This window comes from Crocuta crocuta, unplaced genomic scaffold (assembly GCF_008692635.1).
Source record: "Crocuta crocuta isolate KB4526 unplaced genomic scaffold, BGI_CrCroc_1.0 scaffold369, whole genome shotgun sequence".
Classification (NCBI taxonomy): Eukaryota; Metazoa; Chordata; class Mammalia; order Carnivora; family Hyaenidae; genus Crocuta; species Crocuta crocuta.
In genome coordinates, this window is record NW_027529441.1 from 5,678,407 (window position 1) to 5,696,505 (window position 18,099).

The 18,099-nt window shown below is 38.6% G+C and overlaps 1 protein-coding gene across 3 annotated transcripts in view; it reads right to left on the reverse strand.

Annotated features, from left to right (window-relative positions):
* Positions 1-18,099, reverse strand: part of GABPA (GA binding protein transcription factor subunit alpha) — a 36,267-nt gene that overhangs the window by 7,471 nt on the left and 10,697 nt on the right. For all 3 annotated transcript variants that reach the window (XM_077760223.1, XM_077760222.1, XM_077760224.1), the window contains exons 4-6: positions 14,489-14,573; positions 11,941-12,186; positions 4,510-4,704 (exon numbers count right to left, since the gene is read on the reverse strand). In XM_077760223.1, coding sequence (XP_077616349.1) covers positions 4,510-4,704; positions 11,941-12,186; positions 14,489-14,573 — 526 coding nt within the window. The remainder of the gene's footprint in view (positions 1-4,509; positions 4,705-11,940; positions 12,187-14,488; positions 14,574-18,099) is intronic.

Here is an 18,099-nt window from a genome sequence, read left to right on the forward strand (position 1 = left end):
GTATCTAAATGTCTTTCTGTATAAAACGATGTAAAACGGAAATTTTCACGATCAGATCAAAGATGAGACCGTACACCACATCAAAATTACTTAGATTAACATTCTTTAGATGTATGTTCTCAGTCAAGATAACTAAGAGGTCTTCATAATTTACTATTCTAACAGATTGTATAAAAGTTTTGAATAAAATTGCTTTAACTTTAAAAAGGCTCCTTCTTAAAGATAGCTAAATGTTTAATAAAACTGTAGTGGTCCTAAAGTCACAAGTGAGTGAAATAATTTAAGAATGGCTACAAATATAGTTCTCATTATGAGAGTTACATTGTAAATACTATTTAAAAAACTTTTTTTAATGTCTTTATTTTGAGAGACAGAGACAGAGAGCAAGTAGGGGAAGGGCAGAGAAAGAGGGAGACACAGATCCAAAGCAGGCTCTAGTCTCTGATCTACCAGCAAAAAGCCCAACGCTGGGCTCGAACCCACAGACTGTGAGATCATGACCTGAGCCCAAGTTGGACCGACTGAGCCACCCAGGCGCCCCCAAGAGTTACACTGTAAAAAGTCCTAATATAACCCTTTAGAGAACCATTCATCACTCATCTGTTACTATTCTCTACTCAAATGCTCTTCTTTTTCTTTATTCTTTTTTAAAGGTTTGTTTACTTTTGAGCGAGAGCGAGCATACAAGCAGAAGAAAGAGAGGGGAACAGAGAATACAAAGTGGGCTCTGCACCGACAGCAGCGAGCCCAATGTGGGTCTTGGACTCACAAAAGGCAAAATCATGACCTGAGCTGAAATCAGATGCTCAACCCCAGAGCCACCCTATTCTTTATTTCTTAAACAAGAGCTCCTATTTCCCAGTTTCTCATACTTCAACCTATTGAGTGCTCATCATAGATTGGAATCTTGTCTCTTGAAATTGTTCCTACCAGCAAGCATCTGTATACTGAGTGAGTCCTGGAGCTTGGGCACCCAACACAGCACGACTTCAGGCACCATGCCAGGAGCCGGTTCCAGACACACAGAGCTGGAAAGGGCCAGGAAGCTAAAAAGAGGTCTAAACCCTACCTGTCAGATGGGAGCTTTCTTTGGGGGCCCTGAATTTGGGGGTTTATACAGTTATATGGGACTGGCCTCAATAGCTCTTGGTTCTGATCTTAGCCCTCACTTACTGGCTGTGTGACTTTGGTAAATTATTCAACCAATTTAAACATTAATTTCCTCATGTTTAAATGAGATATCCCCATCTCCCACCTCATAAGGTTGTTGTGAGGATTAAAGAAAAATGCTTTCAAATAGCACAATGCCTGGGGCGCCTGGGTGGCTCAGTTGGTTAAATGTTTGACTTTGGCTCAGGTCATGATCGCACAGTTCGTTGAGTTCGGGCCCTGCGACTGTACAGACACTGCACAGCCTGCTTAGGATTTTCTCTCTTTTCCTCTCTCTCTGCTCCTCCATGAATTGTGAATTCTAAGTAAATTAATAAACTAAAAAAAAAAAAAAAAAAGCACAATGCATGAAACAAAGCTTAACTTTCCAGAAACTGAAGAAGCTGTTTCATCCAGATTCCTAGTTCTGAGCATTCTCCTAAAGAACTGTGGTCTCTCTTGAAGAAAACTCCATGCCTTATATTTGTAGATTTTTCCCTAAATTTCATAAGGATACCTTGAAGAAGCAAACTGCTACTGAAACTGAAATTGTTCCATTTTTGGCTTCAAGGAACATAGATGCCTCACCTAAAAAGGGGCACCTGTGTGGCCCAGTCAGTTAAGCGTCTGACTTTTTTTTAAAATTTTATTTATTTTTGAGAGAGAGATAGAGACAGCATGAGCAGGGGAGGGTCAGAGAGAGAGGGAGACACAGAATCTGAAGCAGGCTCCAGGCTCTGAACTAGCTGTCAGCACAGAGCCAATGAGGGGCTTGAACCCATGAACTGTGAGATCATGACCTGAGCTGAAGTCGGACGCTTAACCGACTGAGCCACCCAGGCGCCCCGTCTGACTCTTGATTTCAGCTCAGGTGATGATCTCAGGTCCTGAGACTGCGCCCCGCATTGGGCTCTGTGCTAACAGCATGGAGCCCGCTTGCGATTTCCCCTCCCCCTCCCCGCTCCTATGCGCTTGCTTGCGCGCACTCTCTCTCTCAAAGATAAAATTTTAAAAAATATATTTAAAAAAAGAGGCAAAAGAGGGAGTCACCATCGCAAAGCATATGTGTCACCAACATGTAAGATCCGCTTCTAATCTCTGAGTCTCAGAATGGAGTTTGGTCTGTCTCCTGGTAACTCTCAAGATTAAGGCACAACACAGGGAAGGAAGGTTTTGAACATATGGTCCAAGACCATACAGGCTAAATATCATATTCCTCTACTGAAGCCCTCAAATCCTGGCCATGTACAAAAGAAGAAGAGTCCTAAGAGGCAGCATTCTAGGTGAAATGAAACCATTTTATGAGGACAGTTTAGACACTAACAATATAAGGCAATTCTTTTTCCTAACGAAAGCCCCCCGCAAACCGAGCTGTGGCTTTGGTGACAGCACTTCAAGAGGCACTTGCAAAAGCTGTTAGTAAGAGATATTCCTAACTAGGACTTGGATGAGGTTTCCACAGGAACTGCAGGAAAGTGGAGGCCCGGGGCGGGGGGCGGACCTGACATGAGCCCAGAAGAGGGAGCTCTATCTGTGCGGCAGCTCTTCTTTCTCCTTGAAGGAGCACTGCTGAGGATGAGATGCTGGATTAGACATCCGCTAGAGACTGCCCCCCACCACAGGGGCCAGAGTACCTGACTGTGCTCAAAGCAGCCTCTTCTGGGAAATGAGGCTTGTGAATTACAGAAAGAGTCTTACATTATCAACCTACTAATCCCCCAATTCTGAGCTGCGCATTAGGATCCCAAACCAGATGGGACAAAGCAAAGAACCATGGATAGATAAGGAAGGAATTTGCAAGATACTTATCTAGGCTGTGGGGCTTTGTTACTTTTGAAAATAAAATTCCAGAGCAGAGTTCTTCTGAGGAAGACCCATTCCACTTCAAGAAAATGAATGAAGAGAGATACTGGAGATTCCTCCATTCCCCATACCAGCAATAAGCTTTACAGAATGAGAAGCGCGAGGAAAAGCAGATAATCCCAACAAAGTGCTGTCCTGGGGGAGACGGCAAAACCCACCAACTTGAGAAAAATAAACTGTAGTCTAAGCACTGTGTCCTGTCTTAATCTTCAGAGTTCTTATAAGAAAACATTTCAGTAAACATGACTCATGTGCTAAAATCTGAAACAATTCAAGAGTTTTCCTTATTTATCTGAAAGGCACAGCAGAGAAAAAAACGCTGTAATATCAAGGGCAAAACTTCCACCAGAACATTTAATTTCTTTATCTAATAAGAAAAACTGGAAACAAACCCTGTAAATGTAATGAATGTAGTGAGTCTTTCAGTGTCACAGATATGTTTTTCCTCTAATATTTAAGAGTTTCCATAAAAGAGAGAAACTATGAATATAACCAGGGAAGGAAAATGCCTCTCTCCAGAGCTCATTTCTTATTCTGCAGCAGAGAATGCACCTGGTGAAACTCCCAGGGCAGTCAATTACTATGTAAAATCCCTCCAACCTGAGCTGCTCCTTCACTGGGCACATTACTAGAATATATCCTACCAGGTACCTTTATACGCCATCATAAAAGCAAAGGCAGAGTTTGTCCTATTCACACATTCTGCAAAGTATGTGGGTCTGGCTAGCACATCTGGCCTCGAAACCAGGTTTAGGGAACAGGTTATTGCTAAGATAGTTTAACAGGTAGTCACTGTTGGATTAAAGTGGATTAAGATGGAAAAAAATTCAAACAAAATAACACGTATTTGAACTTTTTGTTGGTCAGCCAAGTAGTTTCTAATTTCTGCATATAGTCAATTAATTATAATGATAACGTCTATGAGCTAACATGGAAACGCTTATAACTAGCTGCTTTCAATTCAAGATGGAGGGATGCATACTTACACTTTTTTTTCTCTTAGGATCCCATTCAATTAAAAGAAATTGTAGAAGATTTAATTCCACTAATGATGAAAAGAAAGAGGGAAAACATCTGCAGACAATCTCAAATTTCTAGAAGATGAACAGTAAAGGACTGACTGATTAAACAAAAGTCAACGACTAAAATGTATGAAGAGAGCTCAGTGTACAGCATAGCATCTTAAGAACTCGGATTTCTAGTGTTCGTCAGCCTGGTTTTGAATCCTGGCTCTGACACTCCCTAGCCCTATACCCTATGGAGCTCTCTAAGTCTCAGTTTCCTGTCTAAAAAAATAGGGAAAGTAAGGATTTATGGCATTAGCAGAGGAATTAAATGAGATGATACACATAAAGCTCCCAGCAGAGCCTTATACAATTAAATGTTAACTATTATTGTTATTATCAATGATCACAATGAACAGTGAAGACAAAGTTATACAGAAATAAAATTAAACTGAAGTTACAACGTAAATAGGTAATAATTCAAATTTTATACATTTTCGAAGAAGCTCCAGATGACTCCACAGAATTTCTCCCCGAGGGACTCGCTGAAAAAAATCTTCTTGGTTGAGGCTGCATAATTCTCTTCCGGAAATGTTGAGTGTGGTAAGGTCTATATCAGTCATGCTGAATTCCTTCATTACCCAAACCACCCAATGCAGGACTTGGTCTGTGGACCACTGTATAGGATCTAAAGAGAAAAATATTACCATTAGCCTAGGAACTCCATGAATTCAGTTCATTTGTCAATACGTATATACATACACACATATATGTGGAAATAAAATCCAGACAGGTTTCTTTCCCCCAAGTAAGTACAGTAAAGAAACTCAAATAAAATAAACAGAATTTTTAAAAAGTTTATATACTTTGAGAGAGAGAGAGAGAGAACTCAAGCGAGCCAAGAAGAGGCAGAGAGAGGAGAGAGAGGACCCCAAGCAGGCTCTGCCTTGTCAGTGCAGGGCCCAATGTGGGGTTCTGTCTCATGAACCGAGAGATCATGACCTGTCCGAGCTGAGATCCAGAGTCGGATGCTTAACCAACTAAGCCACCTAGGTGCCCCCAAATAAAAAGATTTTTAATGATGTATTTTCTCCTCAGCTCCTTTTGAATTTTTCAACCTACATTTGTAATAACTTCACCTCGTTTTACATCTGTTAGTCTAGAGTCTTATTAAGAAAAACAGTGTAAAACTGCTCTCCAAAGGGTCAACTGGAAGAAATAAAATATGTGATTACTTTAGAGAGAATGGAGTAAGTTATCCAAGTTTTAAACATTACTTTGTAGCAGTGTACAATTTGATGCACGGGAAAATAAACTCAAAAATCAATAAGGGGCTTTTGAGGAGCTAGACTTATTCTCCAAACGGTGCACAACATAATCTTCCCTCCCTTCTGCTTCTTGTAAAAAGCTAGTGCTCCTATATCTACCCTTCAGCGGCTCTTACAATGTGCAAGTTGCATGTTTACTCAGCCGTCTTCCCTATAACACATTAAGGTCTTGAACATAAGGACTGTGTCTCATAAACCACTGTATCTTCAGAGTTTACCACAATGCTTTATGCATGTGTTAAATCCATAACAAGTAAATCCAAATAAATTAATTTCCCTCATCATTTGTTACTATCTAATTGAATTCTCAAATGAAAATGAGGGCCAACATGTACGAGTATTTCACTGTTGTATCCCTGGCACTTAAGAGAGTATTTTACCCATATAAGTTTAATAAATACTGACTGGATTAATTTTGGTATAGATACTTCTGCATGGAGAAGATAACCTATCCAAATAGTATTGGTTACATGCCCCAAGCTGCAGGCTATTCAATAGGAATAAGTGGGGGAAAAAACACTTAAGTACTTATCAAGAGCCAATTTATAATAATAAAAAACGAATCAAACATAATAGAGGATTGATAGCCACAGAACTGATTTTTTATTTGATCTTTTCACCAAGTGCTGAAGGGAGGGGGATGGAAACAAAGTTTTTTTTTTTAATGTCTCTAAATGCACACATTAAAAAACACCACTAAAAGCAACTAGAGAGTAAAGCCAAAAATCCAGGTACATTTACAATAGACCCAGATGACAAGATATCCTCAGGAAGCCCAAATACACGCAGGTGAAGACAAAACCCTAACAGTCACGACCTTCATGGTGTCAGTTATCTGTGCAAGAGAGAGCAAAGAGGGCAGGAAGCAAAGGGACACGTGACCCATTCTTCATTCTGATAACGCGAATGCAGCCAACAAGTTCTCACTGAAAGCACAACAGGCAAAGCCAAAGCAGCAGCTCAAACGGTCCTGCCCAATTGAGTAACAGCTGAGCACAAAAGTCCACGGTAAAAGTCCAAGGTAAAGGCTGGAGCAGCGTAGCATCTGTGAGCTCTTCAAACTGAGCTGTGGATCACGTCCAGGAGAGAGGACCACAATGAGGAGGAACCAGAGGGAATGGAATCGAAATTGAGTAGCATAGGAACCCCAAGGAAAAAGAGAGAGGAGGTCTAGATAAAAGTGGAGTAAGGGAACAGGCAGGAACTGAGCAAGCAAATGGCTCTTTTTCAAAGTTTAATTTATTTAAGTAATCTCTACACCCAAAGTGGGGCTTGAACTCATGGCCCCGAGATCAAGAGTCACATCGTCTTCTGACTGAGCCAGCCAGGCACCCCTAAGTGGCTCAATTCTTTAATACTACTTGAAAATAACAGATGAGTGAGTTCTGAAAAGTTAGAGAAGCTATCCTGAACCACACTTGCCTTTAAAAGTTCAAGTAACCTCATTTTACATAAACATGAACCAAAAAAAAAAGGGTCAAGATCAAAAAAGTTGGGGAAATATAGAAATTAGCCTGATTTGTATTCTTAAATAACACCAGGACTTCTGGTTTAACGTAACTAACTGTCTATGCATATTCATCCTGCTTATTTTCTCTAAGACCGTAATAAAATTACAGTTAAGGAATTTTTAAAAGAAGTAAATGCATAGGACCATGAGTGAAAATGACAAATGGATGGGACATTTTCAACTCATTTTTGAAGACCATAAGCAGAGTAAAAATCAAGTGAAGAAGGAGAAGTTCTGACCTAACATATCTTTCAAGGAGGATATAGCGAGGAGTTTCCTACCTGCAGAACCCCCTTAAACGCTCCAGTCATGGTGGTGCCAGGGAGCGGAGGAAGTGTATGGGGAAAACGAAATGTATGGTGTGGTTAGAGCCTCGAGGGTCTCTCCTTCATTCTCAGGAGCCAACTGAGTAGAAGCACCACCCCCCCAACACACATGTCCATACCCTTCCCCCAATCCCAGGCACGCTTTAAGATCAGTGACAGACATGAAACAGGTCCTGGGAGAACAGATCCCAGTAATAAAAATCTACAAACTGAAGAGTGAGACCTTCTGCACTTCCCTTTCCACTTCCAGAATGCAGCATTCACAAACATGTCAACCCTGAATCCTCACTCCAATGTTCTACCCATCAGGCATTTGGCAAATTCTCCAGAAAACTTAAAGAAACCCAGGACAAAGATCTACACATACTGGCCCTTTAAAATCTTTTAATGAAATGACCAATATTCCATTTTACCTGTGTACGGTCAAGAAACCCCTTCCAGAGCTTCAAACTAATTAGGTTTAAAGTTATTCACTCTAGGGCACCTGGGTGGCTCAGGTGGTTGAGCATCCGACTTCAGCTCAGGTCATGTTCTCAGAGTTCGTGAGTCTGAGCACCACATCAGGCTCACTGCTGTCAGTGCAGAGCCTGCTTTGGATATTCCATCCCACCCTCTGCACTCCCCCACTGGTGCTGTCTCAAAAATAAACATTAAAAACAGTTATTCACTCTTAAAGATGAATAGATGAGCAGGAAGAATCAGATATACGAGTCTAAAAACAAACCATTTAACAAACAAAAATAAACAGAAAAACAGAACCCAGGAAAGACAGAAATAATGCCATACCAAAATGCAAAAAAAATTTTTACAAACCCCAATGCAATAATGAACATATTCAGAGGTCAGAGAAAACATGATACCCATAATACTGAGATCAGAATGCTAAAAACAACAAACAAAAAATAAAGAATCCTTGTGAAGTGAAAGTAACTATCAGGACAGGTTGTTACATAAAAAGACAAGATATTTGGCAAAGCTGTACAGACAGATACAGAAATGACAAGCAGAAGAGTAAAGATATAGAGGATCAGTCCAGGAGAGTCAACAGGAATTTCAGAAATAAGAAAGAAAAACACAAAAGGTAATTATCAAAATAATAATGCAGGAAAATTTCCCAGAACTGAAGGCTACAATGGTCTAATGGTCTAGACCAGCAGCTGTCCAAGAGAGATATAATGCAGGGTACTGTGTAACTTAAAAATTTTCTAAAAGCTACATTAGGGGCGCCTGGGTGGCTCAGATGGCTAAGCGTCCGGCTTCGGCTCCGGCTCAGGTCATGATCTCACAGTTCGTGGGTTCAAGCCCTGTGTCGGGCTCTGTGCTGAGTGCTAGCTCAGAGCCTGGAGCCTGTTTCAGATTCTGTACCTCCCTCTCTCTCTGACTCTCCCCTGCTCACGCTGTCTCTCTCTCTCTCTCTCTCAGAAATAAATAAAACATTTAAAAAATTACATTAAAAAAATAAAATGAATTATTTTAATAATAATTTCATTTAATGCAGATCCAAATGTTATTTCAACATGTAATCAACAAACAATTTAAACAATTTTACATTCTTCTCTTTTTGTAGCGGGTATTTTACATTTGTAATATTAAAAAAAAAAATTTTAATGTTTATTTTGGAGAGGAAGAGAGGGAAGGAGGGAGGGAGGAAGAAGGAAAGAGAGAGAACATGAGTAGGGGAGGGCAGAGCAGGCTCTAGGCTCCAAGCTGTCAGCACAGAACCTGACGTGTGGCTCGAATTCATGAGTCATGAGATCATGACCTGAGCTGAAGTCAGATGCTCAACTGACTGAGCCATCCAGGCACCCCAACACTTGTAATATTTTAAAATGTTAATATCTGACAATTTTGGGAGCCAAAAACATGAATATCTTTCTTGTTAATTATTCAAACTGGAAGAAAAATTAAATGTAAATAAGCATAGTCATCTTTTTAATATTCTTATTAAAAAAGGATAAGAATAAATAGACTTTAACTTTAGTCAGCTTGAACATCCCATTTGACTAGACTTCTAACTACCATAAATTCATTAATTTGATTCTCATCTATAGCTTTTAAATGTGAAATAGTAAAAAACAAAAACAAAACCAGCAGAAAAAATAGGAGTCCTGGAAAAATCTAAAAGTCAAAGGATTATATATATATGATCAGGTGGTTCTAAGCTCCTGTCAAGATATAAAGTTGAGGGGCGCCTGGGTGGCTTAGTCGGTTAAGCATCCGACTTTTGCTTAGGTCACGATCTTGCGGTTCATGGGTTCGAGCCCCGCGTCGGGCTCTGTGCTGACTGCCAGCTCAGAGCCTGGAGCCTGTTTCAGTCTGTGACTCCCTCTCTCTCTGACCCTCCCCTGCTCACGCTATTTCTCTCTCTCTCTCTCCTAAAAATAAATAAAAAAACATTTAAAAAAAATAAAAAAATAAAAAAAAATAAAGTAGCTATGACCAGTCAGCCATATTTCAATTTTGCACAGAATTAATAAGCAATTGCAAAATGACTACCCTTATGTGCAGAAAGAAACCTGAAACAATAGTTTTCTAAGAAAATAGTAATTAAATTTCTAAAACTTTCCATTTGCTAACAATTTTAGGACAAAAAAAAAAATCAATGATGAAAAAAATTTCCCTATACCTAAATAAATGTGAAGTATTTTAAAAAACCTTTATTCTAAGTAAATAGTACCCTCGGTAGAAACTCTGAGTCAGAGTTTATAATCTTGCACTCTACAAGATTACTATTACTCTCCATGAAAGATTCTACTACTCAGGGGAGAGGGGAAAATGGGTGATGGGCATTGAGGAAGGCACTTGTTGGGATGAGCACTGGGTGTTGTATATAAATGCTGAATCACGGCAATCTACACCTGAAACCAAAAGCACACTGTATACACTGTTATGTTAGCTAACTTGACAATAAATTATATTTAATTTAAAAAAAGGTTTCTACTACTGAAAAAGTTCTTGTTGAAAGTCGAGCAAACTATGTAAAATATTATTTCAAATGTTTTTATGCTCCCTTCTTTCCTTCTCAGCATTTCCTCTCTCAGGGGTGACTCAGTAACCAGGTCAAGCACAACATCTATGCTAGCTTCCACACATCAGAAACAGGTAACAATACTGTCAACTACACCATCTCTGAGGAACAGGCTTGATCTCATCCTCTGAAATGGGCTTACCTCATGTTCCAATTCAAAACCCCTCTCCTGGCTTCCTTCATCTACCCTTTTCCAGCTAGTGGCAAACCATTTTATCTACAAATACTCAGCTTACCAACAACTCTTCGAACCTTCAATAATATTTATTTATTCTCTCACCACTCTTCCCATTTGCCCCCCAACAAAGGATAATATTCTGTAGTTTCCATTTCCATGTCTATTTATTTCCTATAATTCATCTTTTTCTAACTCTATAGTTACTTTTTTCTAAATCTACCAATGAGCCTCTGATCACCAAATTTAATAGATACTACTCAGCTGGCATTTTTTTTTCTTTGTTGTCAGTGTGAGCAGTCTTGCCCATCTACAGCTCTTTTCCAATCTCAGTCCAATCTCACTGTATACATTTTGTATTTTCCTTCTGTCTCTTCAGCCATTCTATCTCCCTTCCTTTTCCTCAACCTGAAATTTTGACAAGCTCCATTGTGCTCCCTTCCATTTTGTCTCTCTCCATCAGAGGCTGCATATATTTTATGGCTTCATACAAATTCAATACAGTGTAGTCCCTGAAAACATCTTCACCTCCAGTCCAAATCTTGTATACCGAAAATACTTTCCGGTTACCTTCAGTTGAGTATATGCCATTCAAAAGTAGTACTACTTTCTCTTGAAAAAATCTTCCCAACACCAGACTTCCCTACCTCTCCCACTTAAGCTCTGGAGGGCACGGACCATCTTTGTTATGTACTGTCAAAAACCCAGCATTTAACATGATGCCTAGCACATACAGTTCACTAAATATGTAATGAAGATGTAACCAGTTCTCATCACTATTGCCCTATATGTACCCAAGCTTAAGAAGGTGCATCAGTACTTGCTCCTCTCCTTTCTATCCTCACACAATCCATCCATCCGTCAGTTGCTCAGCCCCATCACTATTTTCATTCATCTCTTTCCCCAGAAATTATCAAGCCCAGACTAACCCAGACATTATCACCTAGCCACAACTCAACCATAACATGCCTGTTTTCTCTTCATTCAGTCTCTATGCGCACCAACGTATGCCATGTACTCCTGCCACATGGTCACATCCATCAATCAAAAGCAGTTCTATACTGCTACTGCTAGAGGGTAACTCCACCAAACCTCACTACTCCTACATACTCACTCCCATGTCTACCTTTTGCACATTTGTTTCCTGTCTGGTCTATCCTTCTCTGCCCAACAGTTTCTGTGTCTATAAAAAACCTTTTCCCCATTTCCCCTCAGGCCACTGTGATCCCTTGAGATTCTGACAGCATATCCCCTTTATACATATATAAGTTACAGCTTAAAACCATGCTACCTTTTATGGCAATTATTTCTTTTCAATTATCTTTTCTCTCTTCAACTACACTGCGAACACTCTGAAAGCAGATTTTGTTTTTTATTTCTTTGTATTCCCAGCACCTGCAAAAATATCTGTCCACAAAGGATAAAAAAGTATAGAAAATCAATATTCTTCCTAAATATTCAACATCAAAAACAGAGTATAACTTACTCACCCTAGTGTCTTCCATGTCAAGCTTAATGCCTGTTACACCCCCAACACATAATCAAGTACTTTATTACCGTAAGGTATCCCAAGGCGCTCTTGCTCTTTCCTATAACCTTCCAGCGCGGCGGCCCAGCGTGTCACTTGCTCTGAGGTCTCATCTGAAATAGTTGTGATGTGTTTTGTGCCGTCAAGCGTTATTACTTGAGCTTCTTCAACAAGATGTGCTTCTGCTTCAGCATGGTGGGCATCTGGATCGATAACTACTTCAACTGTTTCCGCAGGTTTAACAATTTCAAGGATGTTTAGCTTAGGCTCAATTCCTTAAAAGTGAATTTAAAAAAAGGTAAATCTAAATGGAAACGTAAAAGGTACTAAAAAGTCACTAGCTTAGTTTAGGCATTCTCAAATGGTAGTGTAAACACTCTCTTGTACACATAAATACAATTATTCAATGAACTTTAGTAGATAAGAGTACTGTGTCAAGATTAATTTCCTGATTTTGATTATTGTAATGTCATACAAAAGAATTCCTTGTTTTCAGAAAACACATACACTGATGTAGATAGAAAGAGATCATGTATGCAACTTCTTCTTTTTTTTTTTTAAACATTTATTTTTGAGAGACAGAGACGGAGCACAAGCAGGGGAGGGGCAGAGAGAGAGGGCAACACAGAATCCAAAGCAGGCTCCAGGCTGTGAGCTGTCACGTCATCAGACCCAAGCTGACGTTGAATGCTTAACTGACTGAGCCACCAAGACATCCCTGCAACTTATTCTTAAACAGGGCAAAAAAGATAACATGGGGATGGGTGGACGGAGAACAAAGCCAATGAAATAAAAGTTAACATTTGGGGAATCTGGGTAAAGGACATCCAGGAATTCTTTTACTATTCATGGAACTTTTTTGTTTTTTTTTTAATTTTTAGTTTTTTTATTTTTGAGAGAGAGACAGAGCGTGAGCAGGGGAGGGGCAGAGAGGGAGAACAGAATCCAAAGCAGGCTCCAGGCTCTGAGCTGACAACACAGAGCCTGAAGCAAGGCTTGAACTAACAAACCGCGAGATCATGTTCTGAGCTGAAGTCCAACACTTAACTGACTGAATCATCCAGGCACACCTTGCAACTTTTCTATTAAGTCTAAGACAATTTAAAATCACCAGCACTACTACTACCACCACACACATAGCTACTCATAAACATTTATTAGGGGAAAAAAAGTACCAATATGGATTAGAAAATAAAAGCTAGACTAGGGAGAATATAAAGGAGTAGCTACCCACCTGCAGAATTTTTAGAAGTCCTTCTAAGCAAATTGAAATTATTTACTGACTGCTTTTCTTTTCAAAGGTCAAAGTGCATGTCTTAAAAATGAATTGGCACTGAGTTTTTTAAATTCACATTATTAGCTTCTGATTTCCATTTTCAATTGAATGAAAAAATAATATCCCTAATTCTTAAGATATTCAAAACAGAATACACTAGGTCTTTATAATATCAGCTCAAGATACTTCTGTTACAATGACAGCTCTAAGAAACTACCATATTACTTAACAGCTACTGTTTGGTCATTTCATCTGTTTTAATCTATATCCAATTTAATCAAAGTGTATTTGAAAGAAAAAACAAAAGTGAACTTCAATTCTCCTTGAAAACCAACTCTACAATAAAATATATAGCTTATCATTCATTATCTGGTCCAAAGATAAGTCACATTTTTTCAAATACGCATGAAAAAAAGAACTGGAACTTTTAAAAAATTTTTTCCTAAAATTAATCTCTAATCCTCCATTCAAATTTCATCAAGTCAACTCTTCCTAAATACACTTGCACGGAGAAGTCACTAGGCTTTTAAAAACAAGAAATTTCTTTCTTTTTGCCAATGATGGTCAATCTTGGGGGAAATTGTAGATGAGAAGATAACTACCATTTGCATAGTTTGAGAACACTCTGATTTGTGATTATGAGCAACAGATTACGTTCAAACATTTAAATTAGTCCAAAACTCTGGCAAGAACTCCTAACGAGCCATATTTTTAAAAACCAAGATTCAACCTACCAAAAACAGTTTTCTAATTTTCTAAGTTTTGTACTTACACAAGATTAGTATCTTTTGCAAACTGCTCTCTGTGCTAAACTGTAGAGACTCGATTTCCTTTGCAGCTAAGGTTCCGGTTAGGATTCAGGTTCTAGAATCACTGGCATAAGCCTGCTATTTGGAACTGAGTAAATGACACCCATATTTCTGGCTAGCGTGGGTCACGGTTCTACGCTGACGCTACAGTGGTGGCTTTGAGCTTTGGTGGCTTCCGTGGCAGGGCAGCAGCTCCCTCGGCAATCCGGCCCTGCAGTGTGGCTAAGGTGTTCTGAACACGTGAACCAGAACGTCTATTTCCACCTCTCTCTACCTTACAATACATTCTTCCCTGAGTAAACTAGGTAGAATATGTTATACTGTCTACTTCACCCTGACAGATAGAATTATTAAACCAAAGGCATGAATATGTGGCTATAACATCACATTAGGTAATTCAGACAACTACCTAAAATACCTGAAACTTGTAAAACTGAGTTCTCCCATATTTAAAAAACCTGAACTAAAGTAACTACACTAAAAGTAGCTTACCTTGGTAAGAAATTACCTGTACACTAAGTTGTACAGTTCCATCTGTCTTTACTCCTTGGTCAAACAAACTTCGTTCTGGATCCAGCTAAACATGGGAAAATGATAAAGACAAATTTTAGTTCAGTCATCTGGTTTAATATAAATGGATGTTCAAACAGGACTTAATTTCTGAGACATACTAATGGAATTATAAGAACACAACTAATTATCCAAGTTGTCATATCATTTCTTTGTCGAAATTAAACATATTTTAACAACCATGGTAGTAATTAAAGACAAGATAAATTAACCAAATTTATTTGAGGTGATGGTTTGCTCTAGCTCTGGAGTCTAGTTTAGGATTTTAAATAATGCCAAAAGGCATTATTACTGTTTATTCTGTATATATATTAAAAGTAGGCAATAATGCAATTTATCTGTCACAAATAAGCAAGGGTGTTTAATTAGTGGGGAGATTTTTATATAAATCTATTAACATAATTTTTGCCAAGTCTCCCGAATTAGCAATGACACATTTAAGATCAGGGTTAACTCTAAATCTCTGGTAATGCAGTTAATAAAGTTAAAGCTTATGAGCTTACTACCTGACCTAGCTTTGGTATCTTCTACAATAAATCTATATCCTTTCAGTATTAGTGCATTTATCCTTCACTTCTCCTAATAGTCAATGCATTTCACACAATGGAAATTGAGGACAAAATGTAAGATTCTGACTTCCAGACATTTTGTCACCATTTAAAAGTACACTTGCACTGGAATTATCTTGAATAAGGTATACATCTGTGTGCCTGCATTCCATGCAGCTGGAGGCACAAAGCTCCTCCCATTCCCATTCCTAAGAATTCAGTCAATGCTGTAGTCATGGGACAAACACATTTTCTAACATTAAAAAAGTAGTCATATAAATAAAACCTAAAATCTTAAATGACTTTAGGTCTAAATATGAACAAGGATAAGACAAACTGTATAACCCTACAGAAAGACAGGTCAAACACGGTAGTTTTACTCCTTAAAAGAAGTCTCTCTGCTTGACGCTCTGTTAAAAACTCTCCTGATACCCAGATTCCTCCTCTGTGCAGTAGGCACTGGTGTGGTCCAGTAGAAGCTACAGCACGTGGAACTCTGACAGTGAACTCTCAGGTAGTGCTGAATATACTAGCTAGTTCACATACTTCTCAAAGAAGCACAACTCTGCTACTTTCCATCAGCTTTCAAGTAGACATTCATCTGAAAACGCAAAAGCATCACTACAAGCAGCAAGCATTCTGACTCCAAATGCATGTGGTTAGTTGTTATGAAGAAGAGAAGTTGTTATTCTCACATTCTTTTTAAGGAGAGAAAGGAAAACAGGGAACGAATGTAAAATGCTTTAGATCCTAGGCTAGTTCTGAATTCTGTGATACTATGAATTATGCGTATTTCCACTTATTCAACTAATATTTACTGAGAACTTATGATACTTTGGGTACTTTGCAGGTAATACTTTCATCTTGGTTAGGCCAGGTATGATAAAAAAAAAAAAAAGCAATACATGTTTTTTTTAATTACAATTTTTTAATGTTTTATTTATTTTTGAGAGAGAGAGACAGCGTGAGCAGGGGAGGGTCAGAGAGAGAGGGAGTCACAGAATCCAAAGACAGGCTCCAAGCTCTGAGTTAGTTGTCAGCACAGAGCCTGATGTGGGGCTCGAACCCACAAACCGTGAGATCATGACCTGAGCCGAAGTCGGATGCTTAACCAACTGAGTTACCCAGGCGCCCCAAAAAAGCAATAAATGTTAGAGCTGAAAGACAAGAGATCAAGTCCGGATTCCCCTTTCTTTTTTTTCCCCTTTATTTTAAAGATGAGAAAAATGAGGTAAAGCCCAGTGACATTGAGTTATTCAATACAAACTTTTTTTCTAAAAGTCTGCCTCAAACAAGAATTCTGAAGTCACATAAGCCTGGGTTCAAATTCCAATGTATCTCTTTGTAGTTATTCATTGGACAAATTTTTAACTTCTTTAAATTTCAGTTTCTACATCTGTAGAATGTAATTAAGAATATGCTGATTTTGGGGCTACTAGATGGCTCAGTTGGTTGAACATCTGACTCTTGATTTTGACTCAGGTCATGATCCTAGGATCATGCCCTGTGATGGGTTCCACACTGAGTATGGAGCCTGCTTAAGGTTCTCTCTCTCTCTTCCCTCCCCCCCACTCTGTCCTCTCCCTACTCATGCTTTCTTTCTAAAATTAAAAAATAAAATGCTGATTTCAAAAACTGATGTGAATGTTAAATGATAAAATGTAACAGTGTTCTTAATTATTATTTTTTAAAGTTTATTTTGAGAGAGAGACTGAGAACAGGGGAGGGGCAGAAAGAGAGGAAAAAAGAGATAATCCCAAGCAGGTTCCACGCTGTCTACAGAGCCCAAAGTGAGGCTCAATCCCACAAGTTCCCACAACCACAAGACCATGACCTGAGCAAACATCAAGAGTCATATGCCTAACCAACTGAGCCACCCAGGCACCCCTCCAATTATTTTTTCATTCAAGGTAAACTGCCCATATAGCTCCATTTCACCAATTTTTAATGGCTGCCTTAAATGCCAATCTACACAAATCATTTATCTAATTCTGTTTTTGGAACATCTGACTTATTTTCAGTTTCTGCACAACCATGCAATGAACATCTCAGATGTAGAACTCTGCTCACCTAGATGAGGATTTCTGTAAGAACAATTTATTGAGGTGAACTACTAGGTATTTCACATTTAATATTAATACACGCTAAATACCAGATAACCTTCAAAAAGACTGTGCTAATTTTTTCTCTAAGAGAAGACTTAAATCTTAAAAAATTATATTATTAGACTCACATACATTCTCTATTTCTAGAAGAACAATACCCTTGCCCCTTTCAACATTTACTAGATTTACTACTGAAAGGAAAAGATAAAAGTATGGCTGAGTGCCAAGTGAAATGTACAAGTTTCATTTAAACATTTCAACTTACTCTACATCAAAATATTATTTAAAAATAATAGACAGGGGTGCCGGGGTGGCTCAGTCGGTTGAGTGTCAGACGACTCTTGGCTTTGGTTCAGATCATGATACCATGGTTCATGAGTTTGAGCCCCACATTAGGCTCTGTGCTGACAATGCAAAGCCTGCTTGGCATTCTCTATTGCTTCCTATCTCTCTTTCTCTCTCTCTCTGCCCCTCCCGCGCACTCTCACNAAGATGATTTGAATTTCTAAAAAACTAAGGCAAAAGTCCTACAACACATGGAATAGCTATGTCACAAGGCAAGCAAAGGGGAGAAAAAAAGAGATTAAATAATCCCAAATAATCCTAAAGAGGACACAATCTGTATTAGTATAAATTAGCATAAAAAAACAGTATAAAACTCTAATACTCCTATAAACAAGGAAGGTCTGGAGAAACTATTTGAGCAATTCTATCTAAGCCATTACCTTTTATATATGAAAATACTACCTTTCTTGAAAGAATATGATAAAACATGCCTATGAATATGCTGAAAACATAATACACTGTTGAACTACAACCACAGCTAAAATCCTATTCCAATAAACTCTAAGAAATATATACACTAGTATTTAAGTTCTTA